The 17,173-nt window shown below is 51.5% G+C and overlaps 9 protein-coding genes across 9 annotated transcripts; 4 read left to right on the top strand and 5 right to left on the bottom strand.

The window, feature by feature from the left end:
* Window positions 1-40: 40 nt before the first annotated feature.
* On the top strand, window positions 41-3,612 carry PC9H_011241 (uncharacterized protein; the record flags this gene model as incomplete). Its single annotated transcript, XM_036780726.1, has 13 exons — window positions 41-236; window positions 292-492; window positions 547-884; window positions 945-1,163; window positions 1,222-1,401; window positions 1,452-1,648; window positions 1,701-1,908; window positions 1,956-2,116; window positions 2,176-2,272; window positions 2,320-2,499; window positions 2,546-2,743; window positions 2,796-3,058; window positions 3,114-3,612. 13 exons carry the CDS (start codon window positions 41-43, stop codon window positions 3,610-3,612), a joined length of 2,937 nt encoding a protein of 978 aa, XP_036626581.1.
* Window positions 3,613-4,245: 633 nt separating this feature from the next.
* PC9H_011240 (uncharacterized protein) lies at window positions 4,246-5,893 on the top strand (the record flags this gene model as incomplete). Its single annotated transcript, XM_036780725.1, has 5 exons — window positions 4,246-4,314; window positions 4,374-4,736; window positions 4,786-5,037; window positions 5,084-5,209; window positions 5,267-5,893. 5 exons carry the CDS (start codon window positions 4,246-4,248, stop codon window positions 5,891-5,893), a joined length of 1,437 nt encoding a protein of 478 aa, XP_036626580.1.
* Window positions 5,894-6,892: 999 nt separating this feature from the next.
* PC9H_011239 (uncharacterized protein) lies at window positions 6,893-7,733 on the bottom strand (the record flags this gene model as incomplete). The annotated part of the gene is made up of 2 exons (XM_036780724.1): window positions 6,893-7,258; window positions 7,407-7,733. The coding sequence occupies 2 exons, from the start codon at window positions 7,731-7,733 to the stop codon at window positions 6,893-6,895; spliced, it is 693 nt and encodes a 230-aa protein (XP_036626579.1).
* Window positions 7,734-8,174: 441 nt separating this feature from the next.
* PC9H_011238 (uncharacterized protein) lies at window positions 8,175-8,467 on the bottom strand (the record flags this gene model as incomplete). The annotated part of the gene is made up of 2 exons (XM_036780723.1): window positions 8,175-8,284; window positions 8,347-8,467. 2 exons carry the CDS (start codon window positions 8,465-8,467, stop codon window positions 8,175-8,177), a joined length of 231 nt encoding a protein of 76 aa, XP_036626578.1.
* A 471-nt stretch (window positions 8,468-8,938) lies between these two features.
* PC9H_011237 (uncharacterized protein) lies at window positions 8,939-9,465 on the top strand (the record flags this gene model as incomplete). The annotated part of the gene is made up of 2 exons (XM_036780722.1): window positions 8,939-8,994; window positions 9,048-9,465. 2 exons carry the CDS (start codon window positions 8,939-8,941, stop codon window positions 9,463-9,465), a joined length of 474 nt encoding a protein of 157 aa, XP_036626577.1.
* Window positions 9,466-9,635: 170 nt separating this feature from the next.
* On the bottom strand, window positions 9,636-12,017 carry PC9H_011236 (uncharacterized protein; the record flags this gene model as incomplete). The annotated part of the gene is made up of 14 exons (XM_036780721.1): window positions 9,636-9,752; window positions 9,824-9,919; window positions 9,988-10,026; window positions 10,094-10,212; window positions 10,288-10,308; window positions 10,362-10,410; window positions 10,467-10,529; window positions 10,600-10,798; window positions 10,856-11,033; window positions 11,087-11,279; window positions 11,333-11,463; window positions 11,530-11,680; window positions 11,735-11,774; window positions 11,827-12,017. The coding sequence occupies 14 exons, from the start codon at window positions 12,015-12,017 to the stop codon at window positions 9,636-9,638; spliced, it is 1,587 nt and encodes a 528-aa protein (XP_036626576.1).
* A 1,675-nt stretch (window positions 12,018-13,692) lies between these two features.
* Window positions 13,693-14,156, bottom strand: PC9H_011235 (uncharacterized protein; the record flags this gene model as incomplete). The annotated part of the gene is made up of 3 exons (XM_036780720.1): window positions 13,693-13,729; window positions 13,788-14,038; window positions 14,097-14,156. 3 exons carry the CDS (start codon window positions 14,154-14,156, stop codon window positions 13,693-13,695), a joined length of 348 nt encoding a protein of 115 aa, XP_036626575.1.
* A 55-nt stretch (window positions 14,157-14,211) lies between these two features.
* PC9H_011234 (uncharacterized protein) lies at window positions 14,212-14,735 on the bottom strand (the record flags this gene model as incomplete). Its single annotated transcript, XM_036780719.1, has 3 exons — window positions 14,212-14,279; window positions 14,326-14,580; window positions 14,630-14,735. The coding sequence occupies 3 exons, from the start codon at window positions 14,733-14,735 to the stop codon at window positions 14,212-14,214; spliced, it is 429 nt and encodes a 142-aa protein (XP_036626574.1).
* Window positions 14,736-16,403: 1,668 nt separating this feature from the next.
* On the top strand, window positions 16,404-16,977 carry PC9H_011233 (uncharacterized protein; the record flags this gene model as incomplete). The annotated part of the gene is made up of 2 exons (XM_036780718.1): window positions 16,404-16,571; window positions 16,642-16,977. 2 exons carry the CDS (start codon window positions 16,404-16,406, stop codon window positions 16,975-16,977), a joined length of 504 nt encoding a protein of 167 aa, XP_036626573.1.
* Between the last annotated feature and the right edge of the window lie 196 nt (window positions 16,978-17,173).

The raw sequence follows: 17,173 nt of genomic DNA, 5'->3' as shown, positions 1-17,173 counted from the left end.
TCGTTGTTCCCCGCCCCCACCACATCGTCAGGCTTGCAGAATGTCCGACTTGGCTGCAACTACAGGCTCAGTAGCATGCACCATATGCGGTGGCCTCTACAAGCAGAGGGGGTTGAAGAAACATATGGCCACCTGTAAACTGAAGAAGACCAGCCGAGCAAAAGACAATGAATTTCTGGCAAAGGAACGGCTTCGCGCGGCGCAGGAAATTCTAAACAGCCGTAAAGGGGATCGAGGTGAGTACATTAACCATTGGAAATGCTCAGCTTGGGTCTCATGGATGTAATGAAGCCTCGTCAGCGTCGCAGGTCACCACGCCACCACATCCACCTTCCCCGACATTTACTGCTCAAGCACCAGAGCCCCTCAGTTCCCCTCCCTCTCCACCACCATCTTCTCCCTCACCGCCACCACCAGCCCTGGACTTTGACGACACTGGGGCTTATAGTGATAGCAGCCATGGTTCGGCTCCTGTATCTCCTATAGATGAAGGTATGGTTATTTGCACCTTTGACTTAGTTAAATCTCATATTCTTGATTCTGTAGGTGAACAGGGGCCTCAAATGGATGACATCAAGTGCGAATATCATCCATCAAGCCAACGTCCGGCATCGATTGACCGTTTTCATGAATACGGCCACAATCTCAAGGTGCGAGTTGACCATATCATTGACGATGAACCATGGCGACCTTTCCGGACTCGCCGTGACTTTGAATTCGCATCTATCGCCATTACTGAGTCACTAAATGAGAAGACTGTTGATGTTCTTCTTGAACTTGCTTATGGTGCTGTTGGAAGGGATCCCAACCGTGGTGTTTTGACACTGCAATCATACAAGGAGATGATGAACATTTGGAAGCTTGCTGCGGACAAAATGCCTGGGGTGTGTCTCTCTTAGATGTATATATATATGTATATGTTGCTCAATAATATCCTTGTCAAGTTCACAAAGCACATCGTCTCTGATATGTATAAGGGTAATCAGTTGAGCTATGATGTGTGGCGACGCCCTGTTTGGGACTGGGTCATGAAGCTCGTACAAGATCCCTCTCTTGCTCCTCACTTTGAATGGGACGCAAAGCGGTTGTATAAGTTCAATGGCGAGTCTTGGATACGGTTCTATGATGAACTTGTCACTGGCGATCTTTGGTGGGAGCTTCAGGTGAGTCTAATGTAAGCCACCATTCACTTTGCTAATGAATAACAAAACTCTACCCTAGTCAACCCTACCTGATGGTGGAAAGCCACTCATCTTAATCATATATGCTGACAAAACCCGGCTTTCGACTTTTGGAACGGCTAAAGGTTATCCTGTCATTGCCCGAGTTGGCAATCTGAACATTGATATCCGTAATGGTGAGGGACCAGGTGGTGGGTTTATGGTTGGATGGTTACCAGTGGTGAGTAAAGTGGTTTTAGATGTTGTCCACCGCTAATACACAATATGTAGATTGAGGAGTTGGCGTCCGAGACACACAAAACAAAATGGACAAATCATAAAGCCACCATATACCACCTTGCAATGGGGGTTATCTTGGAGGATATTATCACTCACTCTCATACTGGGTTTGCGGTGAAATGTGGTGATAGTATTCAGCGGACCTTGTATCCCTGCATTCCCATAAAGTCTGCTGATTATGAGGAAGTGTACGTATTCTCATTATATCTGCTATTTGGCCTTGCTAACTTATTGCTTTAGCTGTGTGATGACATTGACAAGGGGGACTGGCTCCTACTTCCCTTGCCCCGTTTGCTTGGTCCCAGATGATAAGTTGGCCATCCACAATACCACTTATCCACTTCGTACCCAAGCTACTATGAAGAAGATATACAACGATGCCATGGCAATGAAGACCGTGGATGAATCCAATAATCTGCTCAAGAAATATGGTTTACGTGGCATTGATGTGAGTGATCTTTACCACCCAAAGTATTGTTATTGACCCCTCCGTAGAATGTATTTTGGAAAATCGCCAACTCTGATCCTTATCGCAGTACCTCATTTGACTGCTTGCATACATTTGATGGAGGATTATTTGATGATCATCTCTTCAAACAAATCCTCCTTCATGTCACTGCTCTTGGCCGGAAGTCTTTAACAACTCTTGATAATCAGTTTGTTTATTCATTTATATATTATTCTCCGCCTCTGATAATGAAGATTTTATCAATAGAATGATGGCCTTTCCTCGATGGAGTGGTCTTAACCACTTCAAGGCAATTACTACATTGTCATTCAATGATGGCTCCAAGAGTGAAGATATATCAAAGGTGAATCATGCTAGCTAATTCTCTATATGGTGCTAACACAATGATAGTGTATTTTATTTGCAGCCCACAATATTCTCACCCGGCAAGTAGATGCTGCAGGGTATATCCTTCTCAAATGCATGCGGTGTTATATCAACTTGCGGATGTATGCTGGGCTTCAGGTTCATACTTCTGAGACCATTTTGGCCGGTCGACATGAAGTCCAACAACTGTCAATACTTCTCCAGGTATGTTTTTTATAATAAATGTATAACCGAAACTAACAACATCAAGGAGTATCAAGCAAAGACAAAGCCAGAGTTCCACAAGAATTGGAACTTTCCAAAAAACCATCTCTACGTCCATTTGTTTGATGATATTGAACGGAAAGGTGCGACTCGCAACTATAGCACGAAGCCATATGAGAAATCCCATGGTGGCTTGAAAACGACATACCGTAGGCGAACCAATTTCAAGAATATTGCACCTCAGGTGAGTAAGATTCAATATTATCGTGTTATTACTATATTACTGATATTTGCAGATCTTGTTGATTGACCATCTGAAACAGGTTTCTGAATTCATATGGGATGAAATCAATGTTCTTGATGCCTCAAGGGAGGCAGTTTTGGCACACAGGGATGAGGAGGATGAAGATGATGGTGATGATGTTCAACCACCTTCTGGACATTATAGGCTTGGTTCACGTTCAAAGCCCATCACACTTGCTGAGGTTGAAGCAAACCATCAAGCAGATGCAGCATTCGAAAGGTTCCGATTACGCCTTTCAGAATTTATCAACAGGGAGTTGGATGTGGAGAAACAGCCAGGATATCGGTATCTCCGAACTCCAGGTGACCAGCTTACAAAGGTATGTCTTCAACTATACATGGAATTCATATCTCAAAATTTCCAAGATTCACCCTGGGAAATATTTGACCATCAACTATGAGTCAACTGTTGACTGGCGGCAAGATACCGACTTGCTTCGGTGCAATCCAAAATTCCAAGGAGCACCACGATACGATCACGTTATAATCAAGACTGCACGTCCAACGACACTTGGCGCAGACATCGTTGCGCAACTTTTGATGGTGTTCTCAATTACAGTGGATGAGGCCACATATGATATTGCACTTGTGCATCCTCTTGACCGACCCTCTGGTGTCAGGCAGCAGAAAGACATTGACCTGCAATTGCTTCGTCTCAGAGGGCGACCCCGGAAATCTGCAGAGTTTGTCTTTTTATCCTCCATTATACGAGGTGCACTTGTAGTTCCTGACTTTATTCAGCAAGGAGACTATTTCCTTGTAGATACAGTTGACGGTGATATGTTTCTTAGGTATCGGTTGATTAAATAATTGAAATTTTTATCATTACACTATTTACGTCATCTGAATGTGCATCTTTTATTGAATTTGGATGTAGAGTCTGAGCTTGTTGCACATCGAGCATCACTTGTGAAGGGGCGTAGTATTAAGTGAAAAAGAAAGATTGTGTGGTAAGGTAACCGACAATACAATAATCATTACTGTTAAATTAGCCGACATTGTTCGCTTACTTGGAGCGCTCGGACAAGGCACGCCTAATACCGATCACAGTTTACCACCTCGAACTACGGCAAACACAGCAAACGTAAGTATTTGTATTAGCACTCCATCATCGTGCACTTGCCTCGTTCACCGACACCATACATGCATGCGTGTTTGTGACACAACAAATTAACCATGCCTTCAGGTACGACATCTCACCTGCGGCGGCAACCAGCCAACACCTGCACGAAGACGTATTGAGGCCTCACGACTACGGCCCACCTTGATTGTGGCGCACTGCATGCTGCAGCCGTTCCAAATTAGCCAGACGTAATATCAGCTATAAAAGGTACAGTGAGTTCCCTTTAACTTCGCCACAGAACTTGTTGCGCAGATTCAGTCCACTCCACCCAGAAGATCCACGTTCCGAGTCCCGCATGCCGCACGACGAGTCTGATTCTGATGTGTCCGATGGGTCACTCGAAGTCGACCTCAGGCTGCCTGGTCCCGACGCGAGCCCCAGAACACTTCGTAAGGCACGTACTCCTCTTCGTGTTGATTTCCTATATTGACTGATGATTATCCTACAGCGGCTCGAGGAAATGCAGCTACAATTGGCGGCGCTTGTAGTCGATAAGGACAAGGCAGCGCGCGACAATGCCACTCTCGTCGCAGAGAATATGGACAAGCGCGGACGAGCTAAGAGAAGTGCGGTGCTCACCATTCCGGATAGCAACGAGGCGAGAGAGCTAGGCAAGAAGCTCGCAATCATGTGCGAAGCTTGGTCCGACTCAACCACTCTCTTGAAGCCGCGCCCCGACCTTGATCCTGACTCCGAGGAGCGCTATGTGTCTTTCGAGACATACAAACTTGGGATCACCTCCGCCATCTACGATTTCATACCTGCGAAGTATCACTCCTTCCTCCAGGCACGAAGTGACTGGTGCAGCTTGGTGAGTCTCTCATTATAGTGCTGAATATGATAGCTCACATTTCATTTAGTTGCGCAGAAAGCAGGGAGAGGGTCGGGCAGACGCCCTCAAGTACATCAAACGGGCGGCTCCTCAAATCTTCAAGGACTACGGAATACCCGCGAGGGACTGGACATCCCCGACAACCCGCGCCGACTCCACAATCATTCAGTCCCTCCTCAAGTTTCCGGGTGACAAGGAATACCCCGAAGTCCCGCCTCTCGTTTACCCAGATCTCGTTTCGAACCCAAGGAAGGTGTTCTGCAATCCTATCCTTGGCCGGGTGCGTGTTCGCTTTGTTAACGGTTACTCATCCTGACGACCTGCAGATTTTGCGAGTCATCCTCTTCGGTATAGCCTCGCTTGATAAGGCAACGGTGCAGACATCGACGCTGGGGAAAATGTGGGGTATCAACGAGCTTACGCCCGGGTCTCTGGCATTTGCGGTGATTGCGGTACGTTGTCCATCGTTTTTTGCTGTTGTTCGAGTACTCACATGATATTACTATCAGGCTATCTATGTCTTGTCTCCTGACTCATCGTTGAACGAAACGGGCCTCGTGAGCCTGATTCCTTACCGCAAAATCTACTACAAGATCAAGGGTACTCTAGTGCTACACCCCGACTCCCCCCCCATTCGCAAAGCATTTCGTCTACATGCAGTAACCGTTTTCGAAGGAATCACCCACTCGAGCACGGTGGGATCCGGTACGACAGCGCCAGCGGAGTCTCAACACGGTGTCCACTCTCTTCGTGACGCCCTCCGCGATATCGAAAGCTCGGACGACGAACCTTACGATTACGATGGCAGCCAGAACCCCAATGATCCATATCCCGAGCCCCCGAGACCGCCGGCAGCTGAATACGAAACGTTCAATCTTGACAATGTTATCGACAGTGACATAGATGATTCCGACCCGACGCCCGCAGCTGCAGACAATGGGGCGCCTCCAATTGAACCCTTCATCGATAACCCTCAGCTCAAGGTAGCCTCTGCGAACTTGTCAGCCACCAGGCGAGGTGGAAAGAAGGTGGCACGCGCAGGGCGAGGCCGAGGCAAGGGAGCTGCAACACAGGGCAATGAGGAGCCAGCAGCTGCGCCGCAACCCCGCCGTGTAAGTCACCGTACGCGCTCGTAGCCTTTTCGTAGCCTTTTCGTAGCCTTAGTCTCACTCTGTCCCCCCAATTGTGTCCCCCATTGGCGTGCAATTCAGTGTTTTTTGGTATAGTATGGGTTGCCCTTGTATCATATTTATGCGTGATAAGGAAATAATAATGGTAATTATAGTGTAGTGGTATAGTGTAATAATAGTTGGTACTATAGACTTGGGCAGGTCCTAAGTTCGATTCCAGCTCTGGCAGGCGCTGATCAGTGGAATTAATAATGACCACGCAATTAAGCGCTTGATCTTTTTATGTACTGATGATCAAATAATAGATTCTTGGAACTGATTGATCAAATCTTATCACGATTCTCCGGGTGATCATATCTTATCACTGGTGGGATACTTGATCACCTGACTCCAAATCTTTTCCTGATCAGCCGCTTCCAGCTTGATCAACTTTGATCCACTTAAAAGCCCGACGATAAGGCAATGATCAATCAATTCTCGCTTGATTACATGATATCCCCTGATCGTCAAGGATCAGGGGCTTTGGTTTTCTCCGACATAATACGAGTCGGGCCGCGACGCCAGTCAGTGAAAACAGATCTTTGTTCGCGTATAGCACTGACGCGTATTATGACCGAGTACACCCTAGTCGGACTACAACATCACTGCTGGTGTTGACTGATGATGTAGAATACAGAGGCACTTGGTTAGCAGAACGGCGGCGATCTTGAGGTGGTGTCTCGAATTTTCTGGCGGGCTGAAACTCTGGTGTTATGGAAGTGTTCGTCACACTATGAGGTACGTCTCACGCAGCGCAATAGCTGTACCACGTACGCTATACAACTGCGCCTTGCCGTTAACGTACTCACATTCTCAGCAGTACTGTTCGAGTGCGTATCCTGTTGCATCGTGTCTCCACGACCGTTCGAAGCCATACATAGGCGCGGAAGTGGCAGAGCTGAAAAATGGATGTCATAGTCAACGAACCTTGCTAGCAGGAGCAATCGAGCGAACGCATACTCGACCTTACGGAACGACGTAGCGCAGGATGGCTAATGGGTAGTGTGTACGCCAGTGTACGCCCGATGCCCCGAAGGTCGTGTCGCCGGGGTTGTACTGTCCTGGACAGCTGGTATGATGCTGGGATCTCTTTGAAGAATGAAAATCCATGCACGAGGATCCACTCTTGCGAATTGAGGAGGCTGTGTAGCGACAATGTTCGGTCAACTGCGAGACTAGACCCGCCGGGGAACGTCCTCTGCGGATCGCCTGCCCGTCGGCGTTGGGCCATGCTAGTGCGGGGGAATCGTCGTAGCAGAACTTTTCGCGATTCATGACCCCCCGTATGCTGCCTTTATTGACACACTTGTCTCGAGGGCTCTCCATTCCCACCTAGACGCCCCCTCGTGCTGACGGATGGCCGCATCCTATTCTACGCTCGAGACCCCCAACCTTTCCTCGGCGCGCCCACATTCCCTCTAAGGTGAAGAAAACACTTCTTCGTCAGCGCTGCAGAACGATATGCTCGATATTCACCCACTTCTCTACCTTCGGAACATGCCTCGTATACACCAGCCGAGAAGGCACCAGCGCGCCAAAGCGTTGCTATCCAGACATTGTCGGGATCCCGATTCCTCAAGACCTCGAATTGACGATAATCGTGCATATGCTCTCGCGAGCATGCACCCGACTCATCTAGTCTTCCAGCTTTCAACGTATCTATAGCCATCGCCTTCCCCCCTCGAGTGCTTCCTACATTCATACCTTCTCCGTTCGCCGTGGCACCTCTCGTCGTCGTGCTGCTGCTGGAGGAGTAGCGGATCAGCCAGAGGTCACCATTGGGTGTTGAGAGCCGCCGACGGTACATGGTGGTGATGTGACACTGGAAATGGAAAGTGAAGGGGGGTTAGCGGCGATGTCAAGGGAGAGGCTGCTATTTTCTCACGTTTAATCCAATCCCATTGTCCCACTCATACGCGACCAAACACTTTATATACCTGATAGCAGAGTACAGTACTCAGTAGTCGACAGCCTGCGAGGTGCAAGATATGCCAGCGGTGAGAGACACGGGGGGTGAAGCGAAGTGAACATTCCGAAGGGTATGCGTGGATAAATAGTCAATAATGAGGACAGGTTCACAGCGAAGCAGGTTAATGCAAGAGCACGTTGAAAGAAACGAAGTTCGGCGACATCACGATGGGGGAACACACGAACCCGATGGTGGCGGGAGGACGAAACTCTTACTCGTTTTGTACCTGCGACGCACACCCAACAAGTCAGCTTCACATCGTATCAATCACCTAACCAATCAAATACGTACCTTCAGCACCCGTCTCCCACCATCACCCTGGCCGTCCTCATCCTCACTCTCCGCCATCCCACCGTATCCGTTATCCTCACTAGATCCTGAACCCAAGCCTGGCGAAAACGGATTCGGCAAGGGTGAAACCGTCCTCGTAGCATTGCCCGTCCGACCCAACTGGCACGACTCCCGGAGGCGGCGATGTAGTCAGAGGATGCGTCGAAGTTGGCGGCATAGTTGTGCTCACCGCCGTCGGTGGCGATCTTCATAAGAAAGTTTGTACTGGATCGATCGAACATGATAGTGGGGCTGACAAGGTAGGCGGCGTGAGTGGGGGACTAGTTGTAGTTGTCCAAGCCACGCCTATCATTGCGGACATCATCATGCAACCCATAGTCCCAACGCAACCCCGTATCAGCAACATCAGCCTCCTCGCCCCTACAGCCCGTCTTCAAAATGGCGGCACCTGCCACCCCTCCCGCAACGTCCCCATGCCCTCGATGTATTCATCACCATCGCAGCCGATCCCTTCTTCAATGGAGTAACACACTATCTGATCAGACAATCGCAGGTGAAGAGAAGGCAAATCCTCTATTGAGGTACGTCGACTAACTCCTTATTCGTTTCGTACAAACTCACGATCGACCCCAGGCGCCATCTACAGTCAATCATACAGTGAATAGAACAGCCGCGGCAACCCAAGAAGGATGGTGACGTGGCGAAACGAGTGGCGGAGACGACGAGCCAACGGCTGTAGCACGCAAGGAGCAATGAGAAGGAACTCATCAACGGCTGCAGAGGAAGGGCAAGGAGAACGGCAGTATATGTACGTGGACGCGTTTATAATCGGAATAAAAGCGGACTCACCAGATTGTGTAGATCCCCGTCTGCCTCCCTCAACATCGACGCCCAACAACCCTTGTCAATAGCGCGCTCCCGACGCTTCGCAGGCCGCATTGCGCCTACGACGATGGCTCGAAGACAACCAGAGTCTCGCCAACCGAAGTCATTCGGCGAAGGACCAGACGATGACGACGACGCCGACTATGGCACCACTTATGAGGGGACTAGGAGTCAAGGGCGCAGAGGGAAAGAGGCAAAGAAGCAAAGAGGGGGAATTGAAGAACTCACCAGCATCTTGCGTCCCCAGAACGGGGTCAGAACCGCCCACCACCGCGTCCTACGTCCCTACAGCATATCTCCTCCTGTGCCACCCCCGACCGTTTTCTCTACCCAGCTGTCTATCCGACGCCGATTCTGCGTGGGGGCGCGGTCTTCCTCTCCACGAACTCCATAACAGAGGCCTCCACTACGTCGCCAAGTCGAGGGAGCACAGAAACGCCCACGCCGCCAAACCTGCTATCACTTCCACGGTGCGGCGCCCCTTCTTTCTCTCTGGCCTCCACTCTGCGGGATTGTAATTTGTTTGTATTCTCTAAGCTACAGACTCGGATGTTGCAGAATCCTCTATGAAGCAGTCAGCGCAGTCTCAGCCGCGTGCCAGTCCCTGATCAATTGCTCCCGCTTCCCGTCCCTCACGACGACGTTGCACTTAAACGGCAGGGGAGAGAACACCATCCCAGGCTGTATATGATACATTGCCCACGTTTGTTAGCACCAGAGGAAGGGCTTTGGCAGGGTATAGACAGACGAACCTTCTGGTACGCGGAGTCAAGGTCAATGCCTCCCGTTGGCGATGTCTCGTCCTTGCTGAAGCTGAACGCCCACAGCATGTTCATCGTATTAATAGCCTGTACGACCAGAATGCGGGGTGAGTTGGCTGGAATGAGAAGAAGAGAAGTCGAAAGAAAGGACGTACGAGGTTCCTCGACCCCATTTCGATCCCGGGACACAGTCGCTGAAGGTTCGGCAGTGTCAGTCAGTATATCGTGGCTGTTAGGGAGGAGCTCAATTGACAGACGTACTCGCCCAGACCCAAAATGCATGTTATCCCGAAAGTCGGCGCCGTCCTCGTCCGTCTTCGTACCATACTTCGTGGCGAGATACCGCTCGGGATTGAAGGCCTCTGGGTCGTCAAATTTGTCTATATTGCGTCAAGATTGTCGTGAGTGATGACGAATCGACACTGCAATGAAGAATGAGAAACGAACAAACTTACGTGGATCGCGGTGCATGCCCCCTGTCAGGAGAAGGGGTGAGTCTAGGAGAATGAACCGGACCTCCGCGACATACATAGATTGGTGAATATAATGGTTCCGCGTGGGATCACATACTCCTTGTACTAACTCACGTGTCAGTAGGCGGCAGAACGAGTAAGATGGCGAGGAGGAAACGTACGACGACGTCCTGGGTGGTGACATGGGGCATCCCAAGCGGAAACGAAGGCCGATAACGATGTACCTGGTTTCAACGGGAGTAAAGCAACTCTATGTGAGTTATCTAAGAAAGGACGAAGTGTATATCCATGTACTTCTTTGATGACTGCCTTGAGATACGGCAACTTGTCGAAGTCGTCGAGGTTGGGGACGCGTTCCCCGCCAATGATCCTGTCTATCTCTTCCTGTGCGCGTTTCTGGACGGCGGGGAAGTTGATCATTGCGAGAATGAAGGTTTGCAAGAGGGACGCGGTAGTTTCTGTCCCGCCGTCCATGAGGACTTTGCCTGAGGCCCTAAGACAGAACATATCTCAGTAGAATCCATGTACGACGCGAAATCGACGAACTCACTTGATTTCATCCCGATCCATGTCCAACTCGACTTTGTTCTCGATAACGTTCTCGATGAAGCACCCTGTGAGCCCTCGACCTGACGCCAGCCTCGCCTCGCACTCTTCGAGGAGCTCCGTAAACAGCGCATTGCGGATGGCCTTGGTTTGATTGCTCAGCTGCTTCCATTTCGCCCATCCTGTAATAGAGTCATCAACTGCGGGTTAAAGAGGGTACGGGGATAGAGCTGACGCGTGGGCACATATTGTAGAGCGGGGATAAGGTCAATCGGGGGATGGGTAAATGCGTCAACGACCTTGTTCAACAGATGCGTGCCCTGGAAGAAACGTTCTGCCGGGCTGTTGGCGTACTCAGGGCAGCGCCTGCCGTATATAATGGTGGTCATAATTGAAGCCGACGTGCGTCGTATATGCGTAAACAAGTCCTATATCTCGTTGGTGAATGTCAAGGATACTGAGGACATGGAAAGAAACGAACATCAGGGGAGTCGAGTAAGTCGGTGAGGAACTGGGCCCACTCTGGGCGCTGGGTATGGAGGTGGGCTTTGAGTGCGTCGGGGGTGAGAAGCATATGGGCGGCCTTTCGACTGGACTTCCAGGAATGGGACTCTAGACGGGGCATTAGTGCTTTAGCATGCAACACGCACGGGATTTGATAAAGAGAGAGCGACTCACCCATATTCCCAAAGACTGTGTATATCCCCTCTGTTCGTTCTATGATATGTGACTTGGGGCGATTCCCGGTGACGGCGCCTTGCTTGTCGAGGATCGCTCGAAGCGCTTCCGCGCTGGACAGAACAACTATAGTCTCGTTGAAGATTTTGAGCTAGAATGATAGAGGTAAGGGTTAGACAATAAAAAGAAGTGGAATGGACGTCACTGAGAAGATGTCTCCATATTCTTTAGCCCACTCCGTGAATCTATGTTGCGGTGTCAACCTCGTTGTAGTCCTGACCCATGAGTGTGACGTACCGATGATGGGGAAACAATCGAGGGAATTGAAGCGCATTTCCGAGAAGGAAGGAGGTCGGAGGACCTGGTGGGAGCTTTCTATCGCGTCTACCAATCTTCCACGGCTTCCACCATCCAAGAACTACCACAGACACCGCGAGAGCGCAATGCCATGCAATCATGCCGCCTTCCTTCCTGACGATGATGTCCATCAAAGAGCCTAGCAATTATCGAAGATACGTCTCAAAGAAAGTGAGTTGCAGAAGATTGGATGCCTCCAAGCGGGCAATGCACAAAGCGAAGATGACTTACGTCCACCTACATGTAACGCGGACCCTGAATTACTGTCGCACGACATCTCCGCAACGTCGACAAGATTACTATCACCTCCGCTGATATCGAGAGTCGAACCGAAGCAGGACACGATCTTGCAAGACGCAGCAGTGCTTGGCTCTCGCTGGATGGATGGGTGTGGGCGAGGACTCCTGGAGTCAAAGAGGGGTGAGTAGACACTTCACCAAACGAAACTGAAAAGAGACTGACCTTTCTCTACCCCGCTGGTTGCACCCTAACTCGGCCTACACGGACGAGATCATTATCCACGGACGTAGAATTCTCAACATATACCCCGTCAGCGCCTCTATCACACGGCTTGAGCAAACCGTGAACAAGCGCTAATCAGCAACCGTTAAACTCACCCACTGCCGAATTGTCAACAGGCGACGGCAGTAGTGGTAAGAATCATTACTTTACTGGCTGCCTCACAATGAATCACTCATGTGGGAGTAATGAAATCAATTTATTAGCTACTAAACCAACACTACAACGTAACTTCTCAGTCAAATCGTCCGTAACAGATCATCGCAACATCATAACAACCACTCTATCGCTCTCAATTACAATAACGCAACAAAAACCCCGATGAGCAGACTACCGACGGACCCAGTGAACGAGGGAGTCGCTGAAATGGCACTGCACGGGCTTTGGGACGTCTAACCCCTTCCTACGCCTATTCCAACGACTAATCTTCGTCATTCCCTTGCTTGTTCGTCTCGCGTCGGCGTGCTACTGACGTCTCAGCGTCCCAGGCGTCCCTCATCTGTATCTGCCATCATCTCGCCTCGTCATCGTCATCGTAGGCCATGTTGGTGGTATTTCCCTACTTTGGCCAGCACTCTCCTTGCCTGCAGGACCCTATCGACGCCTCCCCCCGTTGTCGTACTGCTGCTAGCATAGTCGCAGACACGTATGGCTACCCTATATCATCGGTGTCGATGGGCAGGGGGCTGGCGCGCCGTTAAAGCGGAATGTCGTTGTGAGAGTTGGGCACGCGGCTCTCTTCGTACGTCTCCCATCACTTGTGCCTTCCTTCCTACCTCTGCTCTCCCTCTCGCTAGCACAGGTCTCTATTCGCGGTGCTGAGCCCGTGTGTGCACCAAATCGACGACAGCGCTGCTGAGTGCCCAGTCACTAACGCCATGGACCGAGCTGGTAGTAGGGTCATGGCGTCGTCGGGAGTGGGCGTGTGGTGATTGGATGTCACGTTGAGGGTGCGAGAATGCGGGATTGTGGTTGGGATGGCGTATGGCGTGAAATGTCACTTGGTTTGGATTCCGGCCAGATATACGTCGCGATCCGACACATTTCGGCCGATCTAGGTTTGCGCGGGGGTTTTACCGAAGCTGCGTGTGACTACAGAGAGTTTGGGCGACGTATCAGCGGGTGGATGCGTGACTGCCCTCCCTGCTCACTATCAACATGAGACTGGGGCGTTCAAGCTACACGACGACAGTTTCAGCCCATTTACGTGTTCCAATATCGGTCATCGTGGAGGGAGGGCGACGCTAGTTGGTGGGTTAAATGTAGCGATATTGGCAAGGGACATGCTTAATGTAGAAGGTGCGCGTGGACGTTATCTGGCAGTCTTGGGGACGTAGCACGTCGGTAAGTAATTTCAACATGCGAGTGAGCGGGGTACCTACTTGCATCTTCGTTCATGCGTCCCTTGGTCGTTCGCAGCTTGGGCGATATCTCCAGCAACGTTCCCTCTCTCCTTTGCCGTGCAACCACTCCTCTCGTCGTTGTGATGCTGCTGGAGGAGCAGACGATCGGCCAGAGGTCTCCATGAAATGTCGAGCGCCGCCGACGGCACATGGTGATGCATTGATAGAGGCAGTGGTGCAGCAGGAGCGAAGGGGATGGAGGAGATGGGGCAGACTTCGCCGGGAACGACCTAGTGGAGATTTTCGCTGGTGAGTGACATCTTCACAAGGGACACGACGTGTACTCACTTCGGCGCATCCCACATCCCCGCCCGTCCGTCTGATTCCCCAATCTGTCTCTCCTTCCATTTTTCATCCCGACCTTTCCTTCCTTCAGAGTCCTCACGTAGCCGTACTGCTTGCGTTAACGCTGGAGCTTCGTCGTCACCGCATCCTGTGTTGAGAACCTGCCAGCGCGGCCCTCTGGTTCTCCTGCGAGATCTGAGGCGTTAACCCGTTTGTTCTCCGCTACGCTTACCTCCGCGAATCGTGTCCGCGTAGCCAGCATGGTTGTGAGTTGTGCGTCGATGTCTTTCTGCAGCAGAATCCTCGATCTGGTGATTGTCGATCGTGCGTGAGGGCGGGAGGTTGCTTTGATTGGATAAGACCAATGTGTTGTCGTACGTGTCGTCGTCGATGGGGACTTGGCGGTTGTGGTGCAAATTCGACGGCGCTTGTTTCACGATCGTTAGGTAAGCTTGCCGCTGGGCGTTGACGAAGATGTTGGCGCTCTCTAGTACTGGACATCAGCGCGCTGCCTGTGCTCTAGAGGAGGAGCTTACCAAGACGAGAGGCGCAGAGGGCCACGGACAGGCAGGCTCCACCAGTGTTGGCAGCGTGGGCTGAAGTCGAGGGCGTGAGATAGAGAGAACAGTAGCGGCACGTCATGGCGAGCTCAGCCCTCCTTGCTAGCTGCCATCTCCGTCCCCATCACGGAGTCCGCTGCTCCACGCTTCTGCAGCCACGGCTTCAATGCTTCAATGCTTCATCCCAGATTCCACGAGGACACGCTGGCAGCGACACGCAGGGCTGAGTGCCCCGATCGCCTCTAAGGGCCCCCATTTCGCGTCTGCGGATTCTTTGTCTTTGTGACTTACAGCACGCTGGTGCGCGAAGGGCCGGTGAATCTGCACTTTGGTAGATGAGACGACCCCAGGCCCTCGGCGGTACGCTGGCGGTCCCGGTGCTATGTGCTGACGATGGAGGGGCGCAGGGATGTCGTGCGCATATGAGTTCCCCGTTTGGCGGAGGAGCATTGGGAAGCTAGAAGAAGGGTAGGTGGGTAAGACAAAAAGGCAGCAACGTGGAGTGTGCTTACCTGTCTCGCAGCCGCTGCGCTTGATGTTCGGCGCTACCAAAGCCCATGCCTCCTCCCGCCTTTCTCCAGCCTCAACCCCGTGTTCCATGTTTGTAGCTGTCTCCCTTCAAGATCGATCTGGTTTCCTCTCCCGTCCTGTTTCCCTTTCTCTTTTCTTTTCCTCGAGCTTCGAGATATTGCCGAGGCTTCGTACCTGTTCATGGCGCCCATACCTGTCTGCACCCCGTTTCCCGGCACACTTGGGTTCCCTGTATGCGAGTCTGCGTCACATTACTCCGAGACTCAACGAGATCACACTTACGCGGTCTCCCAACGCCATTCGTGTCCCTTCATTTCATTCTGCCTCTTTTCCTTGCTTTCCTTTGTTTTCATTTCCCCCCGTTCCCCCGTTACGAACTTGCGGCCATCCCCGTCCTCGCAGGCCTGCATTGTTGCGACGTATTCCACTCCTGCCCGATTTTCTCCTCCATCGACCGAGAGACGTATGCAGACGTGGTCCTCGGCGGATTGCCGTCGCTGCTGCATGTTGGCGAACATACAGAAGGACACTCCCAACTTCCGCCTCGCCTCTTCTTGCACCCCAGGTGATGTGAGTACAATGGGTACACCCTTCTCGGCTCTTGCTGATCGAGGCGTTCAGAATCGACATTTCATGCCTCCACCAGCATCTATTGGGTTAGCCGTCGATACGCAGTGGACTTCGATCGTGATCGATCTTGATTGCACAAATAACAACGAGATCGTCGATCTTCCGAAGGATTGTGGCCTCGCGGGATGCGGCCCGCCGTGCGCCACACCCTACTTCCTGGTAAACGTATACACAGGAAAGCTCGAGTCGTGCAGCGCCCCACGAAGCCAACATCGACGAGATCAGTCGAGGATGTCGCAGTATGGGTGTGTCGCCACTCACGGCTTGCAACTAGACGCGGAACCTATCGGAGATGATGAGACACACCAAACACATCTGCTTATCGGCTGGCCACCTCGATAGACCTTCGGGTGGCAGATCCTCTCGCTCCTCCCGATCGGGGGTAGCGCTGTGGATTCACCCATGAATGTGGACTGACGCCGACCACCATTGTGCTGCAACAAAGAAATGTGGCACGTCTGCCACACACGTCGTCGTTGAGTGGCTTCATCGTGGACCTGGTCGCCTGCGTATAAATATCTGCGTACCAGCTCTGATGAGTCCCCGTCACACTCACTGCTCATATTGAAATATCACTCACGCTTCTCAAATGTCGACGCGGCGTCACCCCGACTCGAAGGCCGCCAACCCAACCATCGTGCCCCGCTTCCCGAGGCCCTTCGACGGCAACAAGACCGTCCCTCCCCCGGTCCTCACCGTCAACCCCGCCGACACTATCGGCAAAGTCGACGACATGATCGTCATCGATGACATCCCTGTTAGTCTTCCTCTCTCTCTCTATATATATATATCGTATTCTCCCTACTGATGCTCTGATTTCGGCGTAGCGCGCCCGGGACAGGGTCGTGTGCGAGTGTGGGGTCGAACTGACCCGCTCATACCTCGAGAAACACCGGCTCACGGCCAAGCACGCAGCTGCGTTGGCCAAAGCGACCGCAAAGGCCAGTGGTGCGAAGCAGAAGAAAGGGGGCGCGGTGCGAAATGGCCACGCTCATGCTGCGGCACCCGGCGCACCTAGCGAGCATGGGCTGAATGATGCGGACGCCAACGCTGACGCTGATGCGCATGAGTACACGGCGTTCGATCGCACGTACTTCGAGGCTGACAGCAGCTCGCTCATGACCAACCCCTACTACTCCCAAGATGCGTACATCCACGGCTGATGCTGCAGCCTTGTACTCCATACGCGTCTTCGTCAATCTGCTTCCACCCTCTTGTACAATCTGATGTAACAGTCCAATAGAAGTCATATATTTCCCAGCCATATCTTCGTCTTCATCTTCAGTTTTGGCTTTGTCTTTGTCTTTGGTTTTGCAGTTGGTTTTGGTGTTGGTCGTTATTAGTGTCAGGCTGTACCTC

Source organism: Pleurotus ostreatus (genome assembly GCF_014466165.1).
Source record: "Pleurotus ostreatus strain PC9 chromosome Unknown scaffold_9, whole genome shotgun sequence".
Lineage (NCBI taxonomy): Eukaryota > Fungi > Basidiomycota > Agaricomycetes > Agaricales > Pleurotaceae > Pleurotus > Pleurotus ostreatus.
The sequence above is the reverse complement of the archived record's forward strand: the minus strand, read 5'-3'. Positions and strand labels throughout refer to the sequence as shown.